This window comes from Scophthalmus maximus, chromosome 6 (genome assembly GCF_022379125.1).
Source record: "Scophthalmus maximus strain ysfricsl-2021 chromosome 6, ASM2237912v1, whole genome shotgun sequence".
Lineage (NCBI taxonomy): Eukaryota > Metazoa > Chordata > Actinopteri > Pleuronectiformes > Scophthalmidae > Scophthalmus > Scophthalmus maximus.
The window spans coordinates 9,542,570-9,565,346 of record NC_061520.1 but is presented as its reverse complement, the minus strand read 5'-3'; the positions used below and the strand labels follow the sequence as shown (position 1 = coordinate 9,565,346).

Sequence of the window (22,777 nt, the reverse complement as noted above, 5' to 3'; positions counted from 1 at the left end):
TAGCTGTAAGTGTCTGACAATGTGCTGCTTTCAGATCTGTCATTTGTTTATGCGTTAACGTTCATCTGTGTATTCACACAATTGTTGCCTGTAGTGGAAATTGAACCTCTTGTGCTCACACACGCACACACACACACGCACGCACACACACGCACGCACGCACGCACGCACAAACACACACGCACAAACGCACACACACACACGCACGCACGCACGCACGCACGCACGCACACACACACAGATGTTAGCATTGTTATCTCCAGTGTGGCAACCATAGCTGCAGAACGGGGCAAGAGGGGCGGAGAGAGGGAAGAGGAAGAGAGAAGGAACAGTGGCAGTTGCAAATAAAAATCACTCAAGGGCAATCTAATTTTAACAAGTGTTTTTGATTCTGTAAAACTGGAGTGCATCATTTAAATTTGTACATGAAATAAGAAGAGGACAAGAGGGAGGAAGGATGAGAGGGAGGAGAGCTGACTGGAAATAGATGAGAAACACATGTTGAATATAGACTGACAACTTATAATTATCATCTTTATTTGTGGGAAATTCGTAAGGAATAACAGCTATTAAAATAATAATCTTTTGAAAAGCAGAATAAAGCTGATTTGCATTTGAATGATTCAAGTTGATATAAGTAATATCACAGTAGTTGTGAATCTACACTATAATTTAAGTTGAAAGTTTGTAAAAAGGGGGAAAGAGGGTAAATCAAGAGTCCTAACTCACAGGAAATACATTATCAGCACTAACTGTGATCGAAATATAAGACAGTGAATGAAAGTGAGGAAAATTTAAATTAAAATAGTCCCATGGATAAATAAAGGTTAAATTAAAAGTATTAAAAACATTCTTCAGCCCAGAGTGACGACGAAGGATCTGTACACGTCTCTGTATGCATTTCGGAGCAGAGCATATGGGAAGCAGCTCTCGAGCAGGTCCTGGCTCAGGAACGGAGACTCGTCCACGATCTAAATCAATCAGTGTTAAAAATATTACAACTCAAGTAATTTTTACATTTTTTCTCGCCGTCCATTTTTATCCCATAAAAAGACCAAAACATGTCTCCAACAAGTTGTTTTCTAAAGCAGCTGAGCGCTAAAGTTTCTTTTAGAAAACAGGAGGAAATACTGCCTTCATTAGGGACTACTTTCAGAGGTGGATTAATACACACCTGGTGAACTGTGACTCTGACTCAAAATAAACTGCAGTTTGTGTTCACTCTAGTGAAGGAATATGTCTTCCAGGTGAATGGTGTGATTCATTTATGTTTTCATTAGTTTTGGAAAACGAGTTCTATGACCACAGAGAAGTTGAAACACACTCTGGCTACACAGAGAATACTTAGTAGGATCAGTTCTTTGCTGGTTCTGTTATTTTCATGAGATTTGTTGACAATACAATAATATTGAGAATTACAGGTGTCTCAAAATCATCAGGACAATGATGGTTTTCCATAGCACAAAATTACGTCCATTTTAAATTGCAGTGCCGCTTTAAAATATGCATACTTAATATACAGGGTTTACACTTTTTCAGTAATGACTTTACAGTTAATTATCATTATAATTATTCATTTTTATTATTCAGATAAGTCATTATAGTAGTCACTGCAGGCTTAATTTTTTATTGTAAAGAGAAAAAAGTTCAATTAAGTTGTAGATTTGTTTTTCCATTAGTCAAATTATTAACCCTCTCATGCCTTCTTGTAAATTTGAAAATATATTACTACTATTGTACTGGCAACCTACCATGTGCAGGAGCAGGTAGATGGATTCTCGGTTTTTGACCTCCGCTCTCTCTACATTTTGTCCCAGCTGTAGCAGAGTTGAGGAGGCAATCTGTGAAATGATAAAAAAAAAAAAGAGAGAGATCAGTCAACAGAGCTGGATTTGACCTCAACGGAGGCAAGAGGTTGGCACAGTCTTGAAAAGGTAGCGTGTCAAAGAAACCACTGATTTTTCATTTTTTGGTTTTATTTTTAGATTTATATTACATCATTACCCAAGTGCCTTAAAAGGTGCTATTTAAAGTAATTATTATTATTATTATTATGTTCTTTGGCCTTACTAAAATTCTTTGCATCATGCAATGATTAAGAAGTAATGTCTACTTAGACCCCTCATTTCAGCGTGCATGTCTATGAGTTTTAAACTAATTGAGCAATTTTTCTTGTCCGGCTACTTTAATTTGAATGATTTTAGAGTTCATAAAAATATGTATTTCACATGCACCCCAAAAAAAAACATTAGAGTCTGTATGAAAATATTTTGTTCAGTGGAATTTAGATCATTTTATGACCTTTTGTTGGGAACCATTGCATTAATTCACTGATTTTTGAGGCCATATTTTTTTTTTGTGGGGGGGGGGGGGCGTGCAAAATATAACATAAACGTAATGAAATGTTTGCTACTCACCAGAAGAAACTCTTTGAGATGCTGCTCTATGTTCTTGTTCTGAACAGTGAACATGGCAGCAGCCAGCTGGTTGATAGCTGAAGCTAAACAGTGGATGTTGTTGTTGTGGCCTGAGAAGATAAGAATACAAGATGCATTGCTCAGAAACAGAGAGAATGGAATAGCGTGTCCTGTAACTTTAGCCTCAAAGAAGATTGTTTCGTAGTCCGACGATTAGAGAAATTAACTAAATGATCCGTGACATATAAGAGGAAGCATTCAGAGCAAATTTCCTCAGGCTCAAAGGGTAAATATATTTGAAACATGTCAATGGAAAATAGAGACAAAGAAAGTAATCTCAGACAAACGCCACCCTGTGCTTTGATAAAAATCTTGGCTATTTGCTGCTCTTAACGTTGGAGTCCAGGCTCGGAGCCAAGTGGTCGGGGTCAACACGGCCACATGCCAAGAGTAGCTGTATCGATGCACGTCAGCCCAAGTTATCTGTAAACAAAAGTCCCTCAAGAGAAACGTGTTTCACATTAACCAACATAATTTGCTTTGGACCACGTCAGTCAGACTGGAAAGTCTGATACACAGAGATGCTAGTAAGCTTTGTGTTTCCGAGCGGAATACCCTTTTCATCCACTATCGGCAGCTGGTAATGTCCGGAAGAAGCAGTGAGTAGTAATTGGTTGAGGGTTAGCTGTCTTGAGACTAATTAATGTCATTCAGGTCGCAGTAGATGAAAATGATGGAATGAATATGCACCTCCATGCTCTCGGCTGTAGGACGAGTTGTTGTCCAGGGCCAGGGTAGGCAGGGATACAGCGATGTAGACGAGCAGCAAACAGGACAGCTTATACTCTTCATCGGCGGATGTGTTATCTGCAAATAAGACGTTAAAACATGTTTGACTAATCTGTTTAGGGCACCTCATGCTGTACAAATGGTACCGATACAGTTTGAGTGGTTACCTGTCTGCATACTGCTGATGGCTGCAACAAGGGCAGGGTCGATGTTGCATGTCAACCCTGCAGCAGATGCCAACTCAAAAACGCTCAGAGTCACCTGTACAGTTATAAAGCAGCAAAGGGCGCAACGGTGCTGACATGAAGCGCAATTAAACCCTTTCACATGCAGTTTTCCCTTTAATAGCTTTAAACTTGTAAAATGTTTTTTTCTTTTACACTATTGTACGTATTTTTTATTCTTTATCAGCATCTCCCACGTCTTCTTTGAAACTCTGTGATGTTTAGACAATATTTGATATTAAAATTAATATTCAAATCCAAAACCACATTTTAATTAACGTGATATATTTTTGTCCCTCATATTTTCAGTTCAATTGACAAAAAGTAGACTTAAATATTCCAATACACAAAAATGTCCAACACCTAAAATATAACATGATGGTAAGTATCACTACTAAGCATGTACTTGCATGTAGTAGTAGTAGTAGTAGCAGCAGCAGCAGTATCCTGACGCATTAATGTAGGCCAATTCCAAGTATTTTATTTTCTATTGGGTACTACAGTAATATCTTATAAGATCATATATTTTAAATCTTAATTTGTAGAGTTACTAGTAGCTATAGCTGGATTTTTATGTAGTGGAGTAAATAATACAATGTTTCCCTCTGTGATGCAGTGAAATAAAAAGTAAGTAGTATCCAGACACTTTCCCGGAAGTTACAGCCTGACATACGTTTCTTTTATATAACGTAAGGATTTTAACTATAATTTAAAAGAGACGTGTTGTTTCCAACAATGTTTAGCTGTACAACATGAGTTTCCAATGACCGACCCACAGAGGTTTAAGGGGTAAAATTTGATGCACCATTTAAATGTTAATCATTTTTGTTGTATTTTATTGCCCAATCCACCACAAAACATACAGTATTTTCTCTAAGGGGTAATACTAAATCAGTAGTGAGTGTATTTGTCTTGACACAAGTTTTGATCTTGCCCTATTTGTGGTTGCATGGATGGTTGGCCTGTCTGGGCAAAATGTTTCCACTGATGTGGTTTAGATTCTAGAGCTGCAGCAGTGATCAGAGTCTCTCTCACGGCGGCAAGAGGGGGCTGCTGACGTCTTTGGGGTTATCCTGGCCCGGGCTGTGGCACGACTGTCATTCCTCACTCAGAGGCCAGACGTAAGTAAAGGGAGCCGGAGTTCACGAGGCACAGCCACACACATTTCTCCAGAGGGAGATAAGGAATTTAATTTAGTTGGTACTGAAGAATATGATGAAAAAAAAGTCTCTGCAACTCCAACCCAGATCTACTGTTGCTCACTGTGTATTATTTAAATAAATTATGTTCAGCCTCACATTGTGCTACAGTATAGTCTGCTTTCTTAACCTCTGATGGCAATCACTCAACTTCCCAAAGTCTGAAATGTAAATATACATTTGAGTAAATGTCTCCACAACAGTATGTTTTAAATTTAAATTCTCCCACATTAAGCTGCCCCTCTGCAAATAAACTGTTCATATTCTGTTTATAAATAATGAAGGGACGATTGATACACATTCATTCCTCTGTTGGAGCTCAACATATGGATATTAAATTAGTGGAATAAAAGCTGCTTACCTTGATGTCATCTTCAGGGGAGATGAAGTCTCTCAGGCACTTGATGGGCCCCATCAGGTACGGGCAATGTTTATGTAGGATCTAGATTATAGGATTATATGACACAGTATTACTTAGATCATACATATTAAATGAGAGACCTTATATATACAGCTGCCATGGTCAATTTGATTGAACCTTGAATAACCTTTTTTTGTAACCAAACCACTTTTTTTCCAAGGTCAAGAAGGAATCTTTCACCTGTAATTTTAGCCTTAATTTCTGATATCCAAATATCGCAGGCCCTTATCTGTTGCACCCACACTGTATTACAAACGGTTTCATCATCTTATCATCTGTCCAAAGAGTTTTACATTATTATGGAATATTGTTTCACATTACATCGTTCAGACAGTCCTGTGCCATTGATTTGAAGGACAGGATCACCCCGATGATGGTCATCCTCTTCAGCACATTCTCTCCACCTAGAAGTCCATATGAAACAGATCAGAGCTCAGAGCTGTAATATCAATGTGTGTATTACGTACACTCAAACTCAAAACTGGACCCCTTAGCTCATGAGGCAGAGACTAGAGAGAATATATATAAAGGTAACGCTTTGGAGATTTCTGCAGGTGTTAGCATCACTATGGATGTTACTGGGTCAGAGTAAATTAAGATGGAACACAAACTTAATTAAAGATTTCTTGTCTGCCTAAGAAAATACACTTTTTAGAGTGAATAATATCCCCTATGAAATAATGCAGCCAGAGAAAGAAAACCTTGGCAGCCCATTGGTCATTTTGAATGATAGGCCCAGGGAGTGAAAATGTACGGACAGAAGAGTTGGGAATCATCTTAAAGTGACAAAGAGTCATTTTCCTAACTGAGAGTAGTGAAATTATGGACTAAAATACAAATCATCATGACAAAACAGCAAAGGCAAGATCTCATTTATGCATGTCGCTGCTTGAAGCGTTTTCTTTTCACTTCTTCCAGAAAAACTCCTAAGAACAAAAAATTGAACCTCATTTAAAGGTAATTTTAGTATAATATTATCATGTTAGCCTGAATAAAAGAGGTGGTTTCTAAGGTTCCTGCTTTTCTGCCTGTAGGCGTGAAGGCTTGTTTGTTTATGTCAGTCAGATAAGAAATGATAATGGCTCCTGCTCAGAGTGATTCATCTATTGTATAGTACTTCTCCTTAACCTCTTGTTACTGTTCCTCTTCTCTCTGTCATCACTTTCTCCTTCACTTCGTACACTACCTGCCTGCCTATACTCCCTTCCTCTCATTTCAACCCCCGACCTCCTCCTTCAAATCTTTCTCCTCTTTATCACTCCACTTCTCACCTGTCAGCCTCTTTTTAAGATTGGCCATTTCCTCTGGCTTATCAAAGTTGCTTCTCATCTGCACCAGGGTGTCCATGTTCTCAATCACCAGTTTCTGACAGGAGAGAAAAGAAGTGAGATAAGTGAGAAAACCACCACCAGGCAGGAGTTTTAATGGACAAACGTCATTGCTGAGACAAATCTTTCAGTGAGTTCAGAGCTGCTACAGTTCAATCACAGGGGTCAAGGTAGGAAGCCTGATGCAGTGCAGAAGTCAAAAGTGATTTCTTGTACTTGAGGATCTGCTGTTTTAAAAGAGTTTGGCAAGATAAAGTGCAAAGCTGCTTGTAGATGAAAACGTTTCCCTACAAAATAGTGTGATAGTGTAAATTAAGTATCATTTATTTTCTTCAATAATGTATCTTGAAGGAAACAGACGATATTATTCTGTGGGAATATATAATGTGTGAATGTAAAATAGCTTTTTAAAATTAACTTTTGCTAAAAAATAGAGCTATAAACCACAGCCATTGAAATCTTTTCAGGTAATTTATGAGCTACAGTACAATCTTTTTCAACCAAATTTTGGAACTTCGCCAAGGAGAAACAGTCAATTACATATTAAAACCATTTTTTTTCTAGGTTATTAGCAGAAGAAAAATCCAAATTTTGACGACTTGAAATATAATTATTAATGTTTGTTATTCCATATAAGTAAATTATAATGCAAATGTTTTATATTTATTTCAATGTTAACATCAATCGCAGATGGGCAGAAAGAGACCTTACAAAATGCAGATATACAGGAATACATTTGGTAAATAATTCCTGTACTCCTGACATTGCCTAGAGACTATAAAGGTAGAGTGCTGTAGTGTAGCTACAGGTATCATTGGTTGTACAGCAATGATTTTATTTTAATCAGTGTAGGAAAAAAGTATTGCAGCCAGCCTTTTTTTTCTCAGCATCACTGCTTCTGGAGTTGCTGCATTTTGACTTTGTCTTTTTTTGATGTGGACATCAGTGACGTTGGGAGGATCTCAACGCTAGTGAAATAATCTCATTCCTCTGCGTTTGTTGTGAACACACCATTACAACTACAAAAATGTCAAGTTCACTTTTTATCAAGGTTCTCTAAATATCGTTAAGTGGGTCATAATCATTTTTTAACAACCTGAGGCTGGTTTATCATATTAACTATTAAGTAATCCAGTTATATGGATAACTTTGTTAAACCTGGAGGTATTTTTTTGTGTCTGTCTATATTCCATCTTTAGGGAGGTAAGTTTAATTCAGCAGATGACTCACACCCAGATAACCTAGCAGGCCAAAGAGCCACATGAAATTCTTAAATTCTTGAAATGAGCCAATTGCATCATACTGTACCTTTAGCTCACTGACTTGAGAGGTGATGTGCCACATCAGGTTCTCGCTGAGGAACTTCAGGCCATATGGACCAATTAGCTCCGCCAGGGCCTGTAGCTCTGTTCAGAGAGTCATACGAATATTTAAAGAGTGATGACTGGAGGGAATTACGGAATCAACCAAGTCTGAAATTGATGTTGATGTCAAGCAGCCAAAACATAACCCGAACAGAACGAAGCTCAGCTGGAGCCACACTAGAGAGTGTGGCAATCTAATGCAAAAGCCCAAATCTTTCCCAGTCACATTCACAGGAAAGGACACGGATTACATATTATTTATGAGCGTAGCCGAATCAGTGAGAAAGAAACAACTGCAGGATTTAGACCCTTCACTCCACTCGACAGCTCTGCCTGAATATGGATGGATAAGGAGACGCATGGTTAAAATTGGCAGTGGATAATGGAGGGGCGAGTGAGTCACTGTGCGGCAGGCTGATACCTCACTGTGGAGTAAATATAGACAATGATGAGGACAGTGTGAGGGGGCGTCTAGTGAAGTGCAGTGGTCTCCAAGGTACCATGCCTCGTGAATTCGTTGTGTGTATAATGTCTATGTGGTGGTGTGAAAACAGCCTTAATACAGTCAATAAGGAGGAGCTCTGCTGGCGCGGAGGTGGAAGAAGAGACTGTGTGGAGGAGGCGGATCAGCGGGGGAGATGATAAGCAATATTTTAGTTTACATTAGTCAGGCAGTGTCAGAATAAACTGCATGACAGGCATTGTGAAAGAAAACACCACACGCCACGACAATAACAAGCTCCACATCGTCTTGAGCAATAACTCTCCCTCTGCATGTGGTGTCAAAGGAGTGAACCAGATCAGCAAGTTGTGCCTTTTGAAAAGAGTGAGTCATCTCTTGGATCTGTGGGCCCCTGATCATGAAACCTCAGTACAGCACAGGGGAACCCGCAATAATTTTAAACGAAGGAAAACATCTCTTTCTCAGTCATTCTTACACTTGCACAACTCTAAATGTGTGCTGCTTTGTGTTATTTGTATATAATTTCTGTCTAGATCCGTGTGCATTCAACTATGATAAGGTTCATAATTTGACATATCAACATGCAGCATGCTGCAGATTCAAAATATTGTTAAGATTTGGGGCTGACCTGATACATCAGAGAACTCTTCGGCTCTGAAACTTGGTTCATTGTCGGTAGTCTGGTTGACAAAGCAGTGCATCGCAGGACAGTGGACAATGAGGTAGTTGCTGGCCTGACGCAAGAGACTCTCTAGGAACCTGAGAAGTAGTAAAAAAACAAAAAACAATTACAGGAGGTGTTTGAATAAAAGTGAGAGACAAAGAAAATAGACTGCGAGATAAATCAACTGAATGTATTTTACACTACCTACCATGCTACATGTGTGATCATGTCTCTTTTGCAGTTCTACATATGGTTATGCTGTAGGTGTCAGTGAGTCAATATATATTGCATACTTGTGTTTTAAATGGACTCTTGCACTGCTTTAAGTGGATACACTTGTATATCACACACACCAGGTTGTGTAGAGGGTTGTGATGGTTTGCCTTCCGCGCGAGTCCAGTGGCTGTGTTTGCTGCAGCAGGACACTCTTCACCAGCCGGGTGATGTCCACACTGATGTAGCTGGAGATGCTGTGCAGGGTGGCTGTATAGGCTCTTATTCCTGCAAGGAGGTCTGAGGGACGGGCTATCTCCTGGGTGGTCCGGTTGTAATTGGCCATTCTCACGATGATCCTGGAGAAACATGTTTAACCAACGTCACTTATCATCAGCCTAGAGTGGATTTAGGGCTGGACAGATGGGACCTTGAAACGGGTTAAACGAGCCATGGCGACATGGCACTACTCGTATTAGGGTGGGCCCATTCGCTGCTCCGGGGCATCACTGAAATTATATTTATTTTTTTGTAAGGGCGCTTCTCTCTCTGACTAGACTGTATTTACAATTTGGCAACGGGAGGGCCAATCACTGCGAGTGTGCTGCTACTCGAGGGTGCTAATTTTAGGGTGACAGGGGAGATAATCATCAGCTAAGACAAGGAGACTAAGCAGAGCATAAACACAGAAACATTAGGTTGCCCTGGTACCAAGCTCTAATCTAAATAACAGCTAAGACTGAAATGACACAGAGCAAGGGGGAGACATGATGGATCTCTTCTCAGATTTTTTAAGTGGGGGCAATGCGACCCGACATGGAGGAATCAGTGAGTAAAGCAGGATTCATTATAGTGATGGAAGAGACATTTCACAGGAGACAAGCTCCAAATTATTCTCTGACTCTCAGGAGGATTTAAAAAAAAATGTGTAAGATGTTGCCTGTGATGTTTTTTACGTCTGCACTCTTTCACATCTTGGTCACAGTGATTTGACTTTAGATACATTAAGGTCAGGCTACTGGACAGGATGAATGTGAGTAATTGAGCCAGCAGTATGTAAACAGTGAAGTGATGGCATTGCATGTAACACTGAGGTACAGTTGTACAGCTCATGTATGCACTGATAGAGGAGTCGATGTTTCATGGACACTATGTTTCTCTTATGATAAAAGCGGGTCCTTATGATAGTAATTAGTGCATTTCTGATTAATTGAGATGCTGAAGTGATATATGCAAAAAAAGATTCTGACGCAAATAGCATCAGAAAAAAATGGGAAACGAAAAATAAATGCAAATGTCACCCCAGGGACTTTTCATACACCAGCTGGACTCAATGTATCATTTATATAGACAATTACGATAATTCCTCCATCCCCAGTTTGCATACTCAGAGAGGTTTATCTCCAGATGAGAAAGGAGGAACTCTGTAGGGATCACAATGTGTTCGAAGACGATAAAGTCAGTGGAGAGACTGTAGGTGGAGCAGAGCTCTGTCAGCGTCAGATGCATCTTGTCAACCCTAGAGGCGAGGGAGAGAGAGAGAGAGAGAGAGAGAGAGAGAGAGAGAGAGAGAGAAGGGGGATGCAAGTCAAATATTTTTACAATGACTTAGGTGTGGATGTGTTTTACTCAGACAAATAAGGTAATAAACGTATTAGCAAATTGTAAAACACTCCAAACTGAGTCAGATGGGAGGAAAACTGAGAGGAGGGAGAGAGGCCGAATTACAACTCTTCAAATTTAATCAAGGACCTTTCTAACTGTAGCTATATACAGAATATTACCAACACAATGAACAATCCAACAACATAACATGTGCTGCCAGTAAAAGCATTTCTCTAAGTGGCTGTGGTGTTTTGTTACTTATTTTTAATAGCGTGTTTCACCACCTGTCAACACTGCCTGATTCAAGCTGAAGGGAAATAGAGTTCAAAACTATAAATGCCCTGTAAGGGGGAGTATTTTCATCCTGATAATGTAGTGTAAGAAATGTGTCATGGGGGGGAGAAGATTATTTGGAAAATCTCAGCAGCATGAACTGCATTAACCTGAACTAGAATCCAACACAACTGCTGATAATGTTGCTGATACTGCTGCATGTTTCCAGAAATCATGGATGTATCCATTATAAGTTCTTCTGCCAAGTCATTCAAATTATTAAACCATGAGGCAGAGGTGAGATACGAAGAGGAAGAGATGGAGATAAAGAGGGAAATGAGTAAAAAAAAAAGCTGACTTTGTGACGATGATCCGGTCTTTCCTTAGGCTTTCAGCGCCTGGTTTCTCTTTCTGCAACTCTCCTTTCTTTGGCACCGCCTTCTTTTGCTTTCTGTGGCGAGCAGCGCTGATGGCCTCCGCACAGTGCTTGGGCTGTAACTAAGGGGTTGCCAAGGGGGAGAGCGATAGATACAGAGAGGGAGAGAAGAAAGTGGAAAGAAAAGGAGACAGTGGGAGGGAGTGTCCAGGTAAGCAAATATTAAGTAACGAGCTCAAAGACAAATGCGGGAGGTCTGTGTTCACATTACGATAACTCTTTAAAAATGTCAATACTTTCATCATATTCTCCTCAGGGGATTAGAAAAGCCACATTGCATTAATTAACTGTAGAGTTTAAGCCCCATCTTGTCTTATATTAAAATCCTCAAGTCTGTTCACTGCCTCCAGCTAAATCCTCATGCCAAGTTGTGTCTAGTGTGATTATGTTTGGTTGTGGAGTTTGGCAGAATTAATCTCCACTAGATAATTGTGTTTCTTATTTTTTTTCAAACCGACAAAGACTTTACCTGCTCATTGAGCTTGCACTGCTCAGCACATATCTCTAACACAACACTGCTGGTTTGCTTGGCTATCAGCTCCAGGAAGGTCACACACAGGCGCAGACTCCTCTTCTCCATTTCCTCTGTCTAGACACACAAACACAGAGGAACAAAGTTTGGCATGCAAAAAGGTACACTATATATATATTAATGGACACACAAACATAGTACACAATGTACAGGCAATAGAAACATTTTTAAAACAAGAAATCCCAATTTCAGTGTGACAGCCTAAGCTGGGCAAAAGGCACTACAACAAGGAAATCTCTCTGTTTCAGCATAAAACAAAAAACAAAATGTTTTTAGGAATATAGAGTTCTTCGTGTACGGTTGGTGTCGCGACGGTGTGAAAGTATTTGAAAATTAAAATTCACGAGTAGTGTCAAAAGTTTTTCACTGTCCCTCAGTGGCTGATCAATAGGTTAGTACACAGATGACAGAACGCTGACCTCTTCTGGGCAGAGAGAGTGTCCACACTGGCTGAAGTGGGAACAGACAGAAGGGAAGGACATGAGGTAATGCTTCATGGTCGTCTCCTCTGCGCTCTGGTTGAACATCCTCTCAAAGACACGTGGGTAGAAGCTGGGAAACAAAAAGACAAACAGTTCAAGAGAAGAAAAGAGAACAGAACAGAAGAGAAGAGAAGAGACTGACCAGAGTATGGACACCTCTGATGTCTCCTGCAGCAGTTCTTCCACACTGTCCACCATCTTGGTGTGAAACTGGATCACGTTCATCACCTTTGCTAAGTCGGGGTAGTCCTTTATCGGAAGAGGAGCCTTGTTCACACTTGTGTAGGCCTACAACAAGAAAACCTTGTGTTAATATTTGTCTCCCTGTTTAATGGTTTGACAACATTTTACAATCATAAATTGAACTCAACATGTTTACCTGTAATCTCAGCCAGTCCAGTCTAAGCGCTCTGAAATCGAACTCCTCTTTGTTGTCCACTGCAGAGCAAAATGCCATTCATCATCATTAGAACTTCTGTATTTATTTTGTTTTCAGTGTAGGCATGGCTTAGTATTTTGTCGTGGTTACCTTGTTTGACTGAGAGAGCAGAGAGGGACGAGACAAAAGAGCTCATCAGGACTGATTCCTCTTCTGGACACACATACATGTTCTGTCATGGAGAGAGACAAAGTATGATGCTGTTGGTTCATAAATGTCTTGCTGATGTAAAATAGCTGGACAAGCGATGTACTTATTGTTGCGTCTTTCCCCCTTGGCAATAACTACATCTAAAATAATGGCTACGAGAAGTGCACAGAATTTAAATAGTGTTATACAGAACATGCACACGCCATCTGCCAGTACCTGTATGGTGTCATTGAGAACCAAGGCGTCAAACTGTGCGAGGTACTGAACATGGTAGCGCAGTATCACATAATTGTACTTCCTCATGAGACCTCTCAGCTTCTCCATGTGGAACAGCAACTCTGCCATCTGACTGGAAAAACAGGCAAAGCAAATGAACCCCAAATAAAATTGTGCACAGTTTAGGATGTTTAGGATAACTGTACTAGTAGAACCCCATTGTATGCAGCTGCTGCACTGATCTTTTGTTTTTAACTTAAAAGGGGGAGTTGCGGGGAGGGATGGTTGAGGTCAGGATGGAGAATACACTAATGAATACCAAATGAATACAAAAGACTTGAAGATTATGTATCATTATCTCCACTGGATGACTGACCGAGTGTCCGATTATTCTACACTGACATGACCTAGTGTCTTTCAGCTGCAGCCGTACACGGTGGACTTCATCTGCACCTATAACCTACTTGTCAACGTAGTCTTCAGGCGTCTTTATCTTTGGCATATTCTCAGAGTGTCTGACGAGCCACAGGACCTCGTCACGGGAAAATGACAGAGCCATGATGACAAACAGGGCCTTAGGGATTTGATTGGCAAACAGATCAGAGAAGAAAGATGTGTTATTAAAGTGTATTAGCTACGATTGGAAATCCCTTCGTCCAAATATTCCCCAGAGTCCACGAGGTGTGGAGTTTGGAAACTGGATCAGACTTTTTTCACAAGCCATGTAACCAGATTTTCATTTTTGAGTTATAACTTGCAGTAATGAAATTATTTAAATTCCTCGAGTGCCACCGTTATGCCCATTAATGCACTTCTACCTTTGGTCCCAGAAGTCCAGGTTCATCCTCCAGAATCTTGAATAATTCCTTCAGCACTCCCCTCAGAAACTGCCTCCTCTCCCTGTGCATAGCTCCGCTGTTGATAACGCAGGAAGTGGTCACGGGTCACTCGGGTCTCACAAATTATTTTAAAGTAAATACACATTTTGAATATTTATGAAACAAAAGTTGCAAAATCATAGCTTAGTTTTCTTGCCAGGCTCACCAGTTGAGTAGAGCATGCTCACGGCATTCCTTGATGTCTGCGACTCGCTTACTGTATCTGAAGAAAAACAAGTGCAACAGAGAGCTTGTTAACAATCTACAAAGTTAAAGCAGTTCAGACATTAATTGCTACAGTGTCATAATGCAACACAGACCGTTGTCAAATATTTATCATGTTTATCTTGGCATGTTTAAATTATGCAGTGGAATCAGTCTTCATCTTATGAAACTCTGAATAAGTCCTACACTCTGATTAGGCACTGCTGTACTGTAATCACTGATTTACCTTGCGTATCATATCTCCATCATAATTTTTTCTGCCTCACTTTTAGTCTACAATCCAGGCTCTTCTTCTCTCACTACAAAGACACTAAGGTCCCAAACCTTTTGATATTACTCTGTTTCTTGTTTGTTGTTTTGAAATAATTGATGGATAATTTAAGATTGTTTTATTACCATATTCATTTAAAGTTTGTCTCGCTTCATGTGCATATCTTCGCTTTAGGGACAGACAGCTTTAACAAAATACATTTAATTTACTCAATAGTCAATAGCCTTAGATACTTCAGTCACTTAAACATTTTTAGAAATCCATTGTCCATTGTTAGGAGTCTGAAATAAGGGGTCCAATAAAGAAATTTATTACCGATTATCCCCGTCTTTAAAATTGAATTATTCAGGTTGGTCTGTTTTTCACATAGTCCACAGTGTAGAGGGAGAGAAAACACTGGAGCAGTGCAGCTTCCAAACCCTTTGATGCTGTCGAACAGGTCCTCGGTGACTTTGTGTATGATGAGGCTTTCGTCTCTGGTGAGGGTGAGGTAGAGGCCGCTCCGCAGAGCCATCTTCCACAGCTCCTGGGAGGCCTGGTTGTTGTTCAGGCTGCTGTGGCACAACAGGAAGCCGACTACAAAAAGGGCAGTCGGCACAACTCATGATCTGATAGACTGTCTCTATACTGCTGTCAGTGATTGTATCATCATTTCACAGCTTAATTAATACATTCATTGCCTGGGTTAGCTTGTGATCAAATTAAAACCCACACCTGAGATATGAAGTCAATCAAAAGTTTTCACTTTTTCATTTTATGTAAATTTTTCCAAACACTTATATGAGAATATAGATGGCCTGTATGGCAGATTTTACTGAAACAGACGTGGAAATTATAATAGCCTATTTATGAGGTAGAATGAACCCAATAGTTCATAGCAAGTTGGTCCAATAGTTTACCCTGCCGTGTACTGTAGTTGGGTATCCTCTAATTAGGTGTAATGACCAAGGAAGTTATCAATTATGAGGACGAGCAATACTCACCAATGATCCATCGCTCCATCACCTCGATAGACAAGTATTCACATGCCATCTGTAGTGGACAGCAAGAGTATTAACATCCAAGGCGGACCTTATAGTGAACTCAAATGATCACACGCCATTATAGCCACAATGAAACAAATCATTTTCTAAATGATAGCCCTGTAATAGGTCGAGAGGAAAAAACAGTTGCGTTGATTGCCTCAACCGTTGAAGACAAGACAAATACTGTTATTGCGTCTATTGACTGTGACACCTTCTCTCATTTCTGCACCTGATAACACTTGAAAAACCATATTGTAGACATGACCCCCTCCCTCTTTCTTTCTGCCTCTGTCGAGAGATAAATACAGGAAAAGAGGAGGCAGGAAGGGAGGACTCACTGTGTCACAGCAAGCTGGGTCCAACATGGCAGCTGGAGCACTGAGCAGGCTGAGGAGCTGGGCACTCCGCCACTGCTCTGCTGGCAGGTTCCTGCGTGGGTAGACCATTTTGAGAGAAAGCAATGCTGCCGTCACAGACTAGGAGAAAGAAAGGAAAAGAATGATTGAGGAAGGTGGAGACAGGCAGAGCAACTTGGGAAAAGGGAAAGTCATGTCAAAACAAAATGACTCAAGCTTTGACTTGATTGTTTGTACATAGGCACATGTTATGATCCACACAAAGACCGATGCAACTGCATTTGTTTAAGAAGTAAATAGAAAGATAAATAATTTATATTAATATTGTATTCGCTAGCACAGTACAGCTGTTGTCACCATTGTATGTCCACATATTCGGGAGAAACCCTAAGGGATAATCTTAATATTCTTGAAAATAGTGTGTTTAGAAATGTGTGGCAACAGTTTACAGATTACAAACACTGCTTGCACAAAGCAACACCTCCATGAATAAATTGCGTGAGACACTTGCACACAGCTCTGACCTTCACCCCTCCAAAACCTTTGGGGATATCAAGTGAGAGCCTTGGCATTTTCACCCAACATCAGTGCCCACCCAACCACAATCTTGTGGAAATCCTTCCTGGACAAGTGGAGGCTGTCATAGCAGCCGATTAATCCGCATGGTTGTTAACTGAGGTGTGTAGATATAAAGATATGGGTGTAATGTTTGACTTTGCTTTTCCGAGCCACCATCCACCTTTCAATTAAGGCAAATCACCAACTGCTTATCTACCTTTTCTTTGTACAAATACACACAGTGACACGCAAACCTTACCCTTGTGTGAGGGCCAAACTCCTCAGCGAGCTTTTTCCAAGAATGCTCATACTCCACAAACATCTGCCCGAGTCTCGGGTAGGAGGGGTCGCTGTGAGATTGATTACAGCCGACAAATATTAATCAATGGAGAGTCGAGAAGAAGTATAGGACATTATGACTACACAGCATTGACAAACCTGTTTCAATTCAATAATTCCTATCGGTATTTTACTGATGTTAAAATCTTTGTATTTCAGCAATTATATAATTCTTTTCAATGTTTTCTTTGTTTTGTTATTTTCCTGGTGGCTAAAGAGATGAGGCTGCTCCCAGGGACCAACCACGTGTGGTGTGCAAATCAAATGTTGCATTAAAATGAATGTGTGTTTGTTTTTCCTGGTCTCGTCTCAAACTCAGACAAGTAACCTGCGGTGTAGGAATGTATAAATAAATATGCAAAATGGGTGGACTCAAAATGTCAGAATCGAACCTGGCAGCAGGTCGGTGGTGGGCTGTTGATGTCTGTGGCAATTTAAACTGTAGTTAATTGTCAGAATCAGAAAAATATTCTCGTTGATGGCAGTGGAAACTTGTACTGACATTAATTTAATCACTCGAATGACAAAATGTTATGTTTAAAAGAAAGAGTGAGCATATGGATAATGCATCAAATCATAAAAATACTCTTTACATCTTATGGAACATCTCCTCTGCATTCATTGAGCAGTTCATGATGCCTCACCTGCACCCATTGGTCATCTCGTGGGCACAGTTGAACATGCCCACCAGAGCCTTCTTGTCATCGATGCGAGAGAGCGTTATGATAACTGAGGTGTACGTGATGATCAGATCCAAGTAGTTCTTGGTGAAGTCAAAGTTGATTGCCTGAAATCAATATTTTGATGTAGTCTTAAAATTACAAGCCCCCATATGTCAGCATTGCAAAGAGCTAAGGAGACTTAAAAGAAAGGCACTTATTGAACGTCACAAATGGAGCAGATTATTCATTGTCAGTCAGTTAGGAGAAGCAAAGCACAATATTTAGCCACATTTTGATGAAAATATGAGTTTGGAACATAGTGACTATATGTTTATGTATATATATTACAGAAGCAAATTTCTGATTTAAACCTGAAAAGCTATCTTCATTAGAATTAGATGGAAATGAGTGTATTCAGACTGGCCCTATTCTCCCTCTATGGGGAAACTATATTTTTTAATATTCACTATTCAGATTTTGTGAGTAAATATCACTTCAACCTTGTCAGCTTGAGGTGGAATTTCATCAGCTATGTTTTCTTTTATGAGAGAGAATAGTGAATGTGAAATTCCTCATGACTGAATAAAAAACATTTTTGTACAGTGAGAAATGGGCTGTTGTATTTGGCATAAAATGTCTTGCACAAAAGAGATGCTCCCCAAATAAATTTAAATTTGAGACATGCTTAAAATTCCCACATTAAGTGTGGAGATCACATCACAGAAAACGGAGCTCACTGAAATAAACAGTAGGATATACATAATGCACAAGGGTAGAGGTACCAGTTTAATTATTATGATAAAAAGAGGTTGGGGCAGTCAGGAGAGGAAAAACAACCTGCAGTATGTAGCATGTACTGTAGAAATAAGCACTAATAGTAACAGCAGACTGGGGGAAAAAGAGGACAATACAGTGAGAGCTTGTAGAATCATCAGCAGATGTGTGAAACTTCAACCCTTTCAATTACAAGCCACATAGTAAATACTCACAATATCAAAGAAACACTGACAGGCGTCGATGGTGTTCAGCAACTCGTACACATGGTCCTGAACGAGGAACAGGGACTAATTAGAAAAATTCCAACACATGTCCAAAAACAAAACGGTATTTCAATCATGTTAAGCCTCTAATGCAATTTCCACAACACATTATCATTTTCATAGGTTCCTGATAACCACTGCCCATCTGCACATTCCTATAACATTATGAGTAATCTATTCTCAGTCCTACAAACACCGGCGATCCCTTGGCCTGGCTGCGACCTCCATCGCAGAAATATGCAAATGTACAGTGAGGTGTTGTAAACGGATATTTGGAATAAAATCACATTCCCCCATATCAGAATAGACCACTCTATATGTAAATGTATTCCAGAAACCAAAATGTGCAGAAGGAAATAGAGAAAGAAAGAGCTGTCTGTTTTCTGCAAACACCACCATTGTCCTCCATTTTAGACTTGTGTTTTTAATTTTGAAAGATTATGCATTGGTGTTTTTCATTGTTTTATTTAGACTGTTTTTCACTATTGTATTACCGTAGGCAGTTGGTATGTTTGGCTTCAACCACATACTGGAGGAGCAAAACCTGTAATTAAAACGAGAAGGAAATAGAAAGAAAATCACCCTGAACTCTATGACGTCCAGGAAAGAGTCATAGTAGCTCGTCGTGGCTGACAACACTTCAGCTTTCTGTCGCTGGACGCTCGTCAGATGTTGCTGTAATAAACAACAATGAAAAAGGGTTCATTACTGGTCAGGTGTGAGGACACACATTTTGTGTAATGTGAACTACAGTATCTGTTTAAATCTTGAGTCCTGTGGGTGAGTTGACAGGCTCATGAATGTAAATTAAATGACAAAAACAAATAAACACACACACGCACACAACATTGACAGAATCACAGATACTTGGTCAACACATCCCAGGACAACAGTGCCTTTGAATGAATGAATATTATTTCTACAGTGCCAGAGTATGTGCCTGAGTTACACTGATCATTCTTTGTTATTTTATGGTCTCAATATTAAAAAGACTGTGTCTAAACATGTTTTATTTTGTGAACGCTAAGTACATCATAATGTGTTCACTGCATCACATGTGATATTCACTTAGAAGAAGCAAACATTTTTGTGTCAAGATGCTGAAATAATACTATTATGACCACAAGTAAAAAGGAAAATGAAAAATATAAATTTAATGTTTCACCAAGTAAGACAAGAAAAGCTGCTTCAAACTTACAATGTTTCCCCTGAAGTCAATGTTGGGGAATTTTTTGTTGATGTATTTGACGGCGGACTCCATGGTTTTATCTGTCAGGACAGACGGCCGCTGCTTTGGGTCTGCACAGCTCTGAGACATAGAAGAAGATACAGATGTGAGAGTGTGATGAGTTTGCACATCAGACTGTGACACTGGGATTTCTGACACATTTTCATTCCCTGGAACGATAGTGTGTCTCCTTAGCAGGATTTGATTGTGATTTTAAAAAAAAAAGAAAAAGATTTTGAGTGGCAAGCCTAGCAAAGTGAGCTTGTCAGCAGAAAGTAGCTGAATCCACAGACTGGCTTGGACCATTACAGGCAGGGTGAGTAATATTGTTTCTCCCCAACTCCCTCAACAACCACCCCCATGGTGACCTTGAGCAGGACAGTTTACACCAAACTGACAGTAGAATACTGTGAAGCAGCTCCCAAGTATGTACTGGACAAAATAAATACAAACATGCATTTTCTATTTCCTATACACACAAATGCAAACACAGTACTGCATGCTCATACAGGGTTACAGAAAGGGGGAGGTCTGTTCATGCAAGTGCAAAGTAGATAAAACACATTGTATGTTCTTCAGTCACTTCCTGCTTTTTTCTCATCCAGACATCTCTGTCACGTCAAAAAATAACATCTTAACCAACAATCACTCTGTATTTGCATCCACTTCCCAGCAGCCATTGCATTATAGAGCTGTCAAGCAATGTAAATATTAAATTATAATATTGTACGATCACTTCATGACAGGATGGTTGTGTGTGGCTGTGTTTCACAGCGTTCAGTTGAGAATAACTGAAATTTGTGGTGACTGTCAGCTCAAAATAATTTCCTGTTTGCACTTCCTCTTAAGCTAAAAAAGCACAGTCGCAGTTGGAGGACAGTGCTCTCATTACTGCTGAAGTGCTGAACACACAAATCACTTTTATAAACTGTAAACAGATGTGACAATATTCTCACTTCATTTTATGACTGCAGTTTGAGTTACAACTGCTGGAGAGTCTCTTGCCTTTGAGAAACAGTTATGACATTACAGGGTTTTGATATGTGGTTTACATCCCTATTGGACTCTGTTTCACTTTCTTGCTGCACAGATTATATACTTTAATGTGTTTGGCTTCATACAAGCAGTATTCTTCATATTGTAGATCCAAAAGCAGTTAGTAATCTACACAATAGTGTATAACCAGTTCTCATTTCCCGGTCTTTTGAAACGGAAAATAGAAAATGAAAGCATACCGTTCCTAAATATTATCAAACCACCGTTTTTCATTGTAAAAGACAATGTAGTAATATGTTTATTCTTAAATGTTGCACGCAGGAATACATTTTGAGAAAAATTACCAAGGCGAAGCGTATGAGACGAAAGCTGAGTTCCTCATTTCTCCTCTCTGTTTCACACACACCACTCGCCTATTTAAAGTTCCTATTCTCCCTCACCTTCTTAATGTAGTTCATACGTATCAGCACCCCATTCCCTCTCTCAGTAAGGATGGTGAGTTTCTCGGCCAGTTTCTGTTGGTAGGCCATTGCTGCGGACACACTGCACCTCTCCCTCCGTTCGAGCCTTGGCCTCCTGGTCCTGTGTAGCGGTGGAACCCCTGGAAACAAGTGCACCGTGGGCCTCACCCTGTCACTAGGTCACATGGGGATGATGGCTGGAGGTGGAGCCCTAAGCTGGGTTCAGTGTCAGTATCACTCATATACACAGATTTTTTTTTTGGCAAAAAGGTGGATAAAAATGATCATTAAGAAAATAAGATGAAATTTAAATTGTATTTGAAAAGTCTTAAAATTATATAAAGTTGACAAATTAGTAAGTGGTAAAACTTTAACAACTATAACAAAACTTTGTTATATTTGGATTATCAATCAAAATTTTTTGAAAGTTACATTTTATGGTATCACTCAACACTAATGATTGAAAGTAAAAAAAATATTGATAAACTAATATAAATGAATGACATGAGGTATGACTTCAATGAAATATGAAAATCCCATTTCCTCTTTGTCACAGCACCTCTTCTTTGCAGTTTGAGCCACTTCCTCTTGCACTGTAAAAATATCCCTGTCAGCTAAGATTACAGAAAGGTATAGAGGTAGAAATCATATTAATGATATTTAAAATGTGTGCTTTGCATATACTACTTGGAGGGAATGTAAAATCATTTTCAGGCCTGACATATTTAAAAAGTTGTTCTCCTTTTTACCACAAGATGGCACCATTTACCCACTCAAACTCTCTACCTTTGTGAATAAATGGGGGATCAATTACACAACAGGCTGAGACACATTTACACTGGCATAATCCCCTATGTCACAAAAATGACAGACTGGTGACAAACCTGCAGCAAACGTGAATAACAAAAAATAATACAACACAGAAAAAGACATTTATATGATACAACCGGCATTTTGCTTGATTGTTTCAGTTTGTGCAACCACATACCTAAAAAAAAAACAGATTTGCACAGTCATTTCTGACAATTACAAAGCTTTTTCTTTACTTTGGTGAGATGCATTAAAGTGCCATTGTACTATTGCTGAACAGAGGCCACAGTGGCAACAAATGGTAACCGCAAGAGAACTGCACAGTGAATTAATTCATTTCTTTCAAAATTAATTTTCCATGTTGGTTATTTAAGATGTGTTCACTTCTTGTTTTAGTTACATCATAAAGCCATTGAAATGTGTATCTGCCACATGTTAGGTATAAGGGTAGCTCAAAAACAGTAAATTCCAACAACAGTTTAGGACACCAATATGTGTTGAATTTAGCAAGGCTGTCAACCACAGCAAGTGCAGCGCGTAGCAAAACGATGATTAAGTGGACTCAAAGAAATAATCAGTTTATTATTTCCCTGCTGGCTGAAGGTCACAGAGCGGTAGACATGTTAACAAGGCTGTCTGGGAAAGAAGACAGAAGGATGTGGATGTGGGAGGAGGGGCAGGGAATGGGATGTAAAAAAAAGAATCTGGAATAT

The 22,777-nt window shown here is 39.5% G+C and overlaps 2 protein-coding genes across 2 annotated transcripts in view; one reads left to right on the top strand and one right to left on the bottom strand.

Annotated features, from left to right (window-relative positions):
• col2a1b (collagen, type II, alpha 1b) overlaps positions 1-22,777 on the top strand; it is a 105,454-nt gene that overhangs the window by 6,081 nt on the left and 76,596 nt on the right. The gene's annotated exons all lie outside the window — the stretch shown is intronic.
• Positions 521-21,422, bottom strand: nckap1l (NCK associated protein 1 like). Its single transcript, XM_035630287.2, has 31 exons — positions 21,234-21,422; positions 19,768-19,878; positions 19,152-19,244; positions 18,519-18,575; positions 17,512-17,654; positions 16,788-16,878; positions 15,953-16,090; positions 15,573-15,621; positions 15,009-15,165; positions 14,260-14,316; positions 14,034-14,130; positions 13,680-13,789; positions 13,216-13,348; positions 12,940-13,021; positions 12,790-12,848; positions 12,553-12,698; positions 12,348-12,480; positions 11,866-11,985; positions 11,319-11,458; positions 10,470-10,601; positions 9,223-9,441; positions 8,834-8,964; positions 7,687-7,784; positions 6,322-6,415; positions 5,372-5,454; positions 4,991-5,071; positions 3,374-3,467; positions 3,168-3,284; positions 2,418-2,527; positions 1,752-1,841; positions 521-971 (listed from the first exon to the last, which is right to left on the bottom strand). Exons 1-31 carry the CDS (start codon positions 21,321-21,323, stop codon positions 855-857), a joined length of 3,372 nt encoding a protein of 1,123 aa, XP_035486180.2. The 5' UTR covers positions 21,324-21,422; the 3' UTR covers positions 521-854.

Excerpts from the sequence above, each read along its gene's own strand:
- nckap1l (XM_035630287.2), bottom strand. The coding sequence starts at position 21,323 with ATGGCCTACCAACAGAAACTGGCCGAGAAACTCACCATCCTTACTGAG. Across the intron at positions 14,317-15,008 it reads CTGTTCGACAGCATCAAAGG|ATACAGTAAGCGAGTCGCAG; the intron begins GTTTGGAAGCTG and ends GTTTTTCTTCAG. Across the intron at positions 8,965-9,222 it reads ACAACCCTCTACACAACCTG|GTTCCTAGAGAGTCTCTTGC; the intron begins GTGTGTGTGATA and ends ACTACTTCTCAG.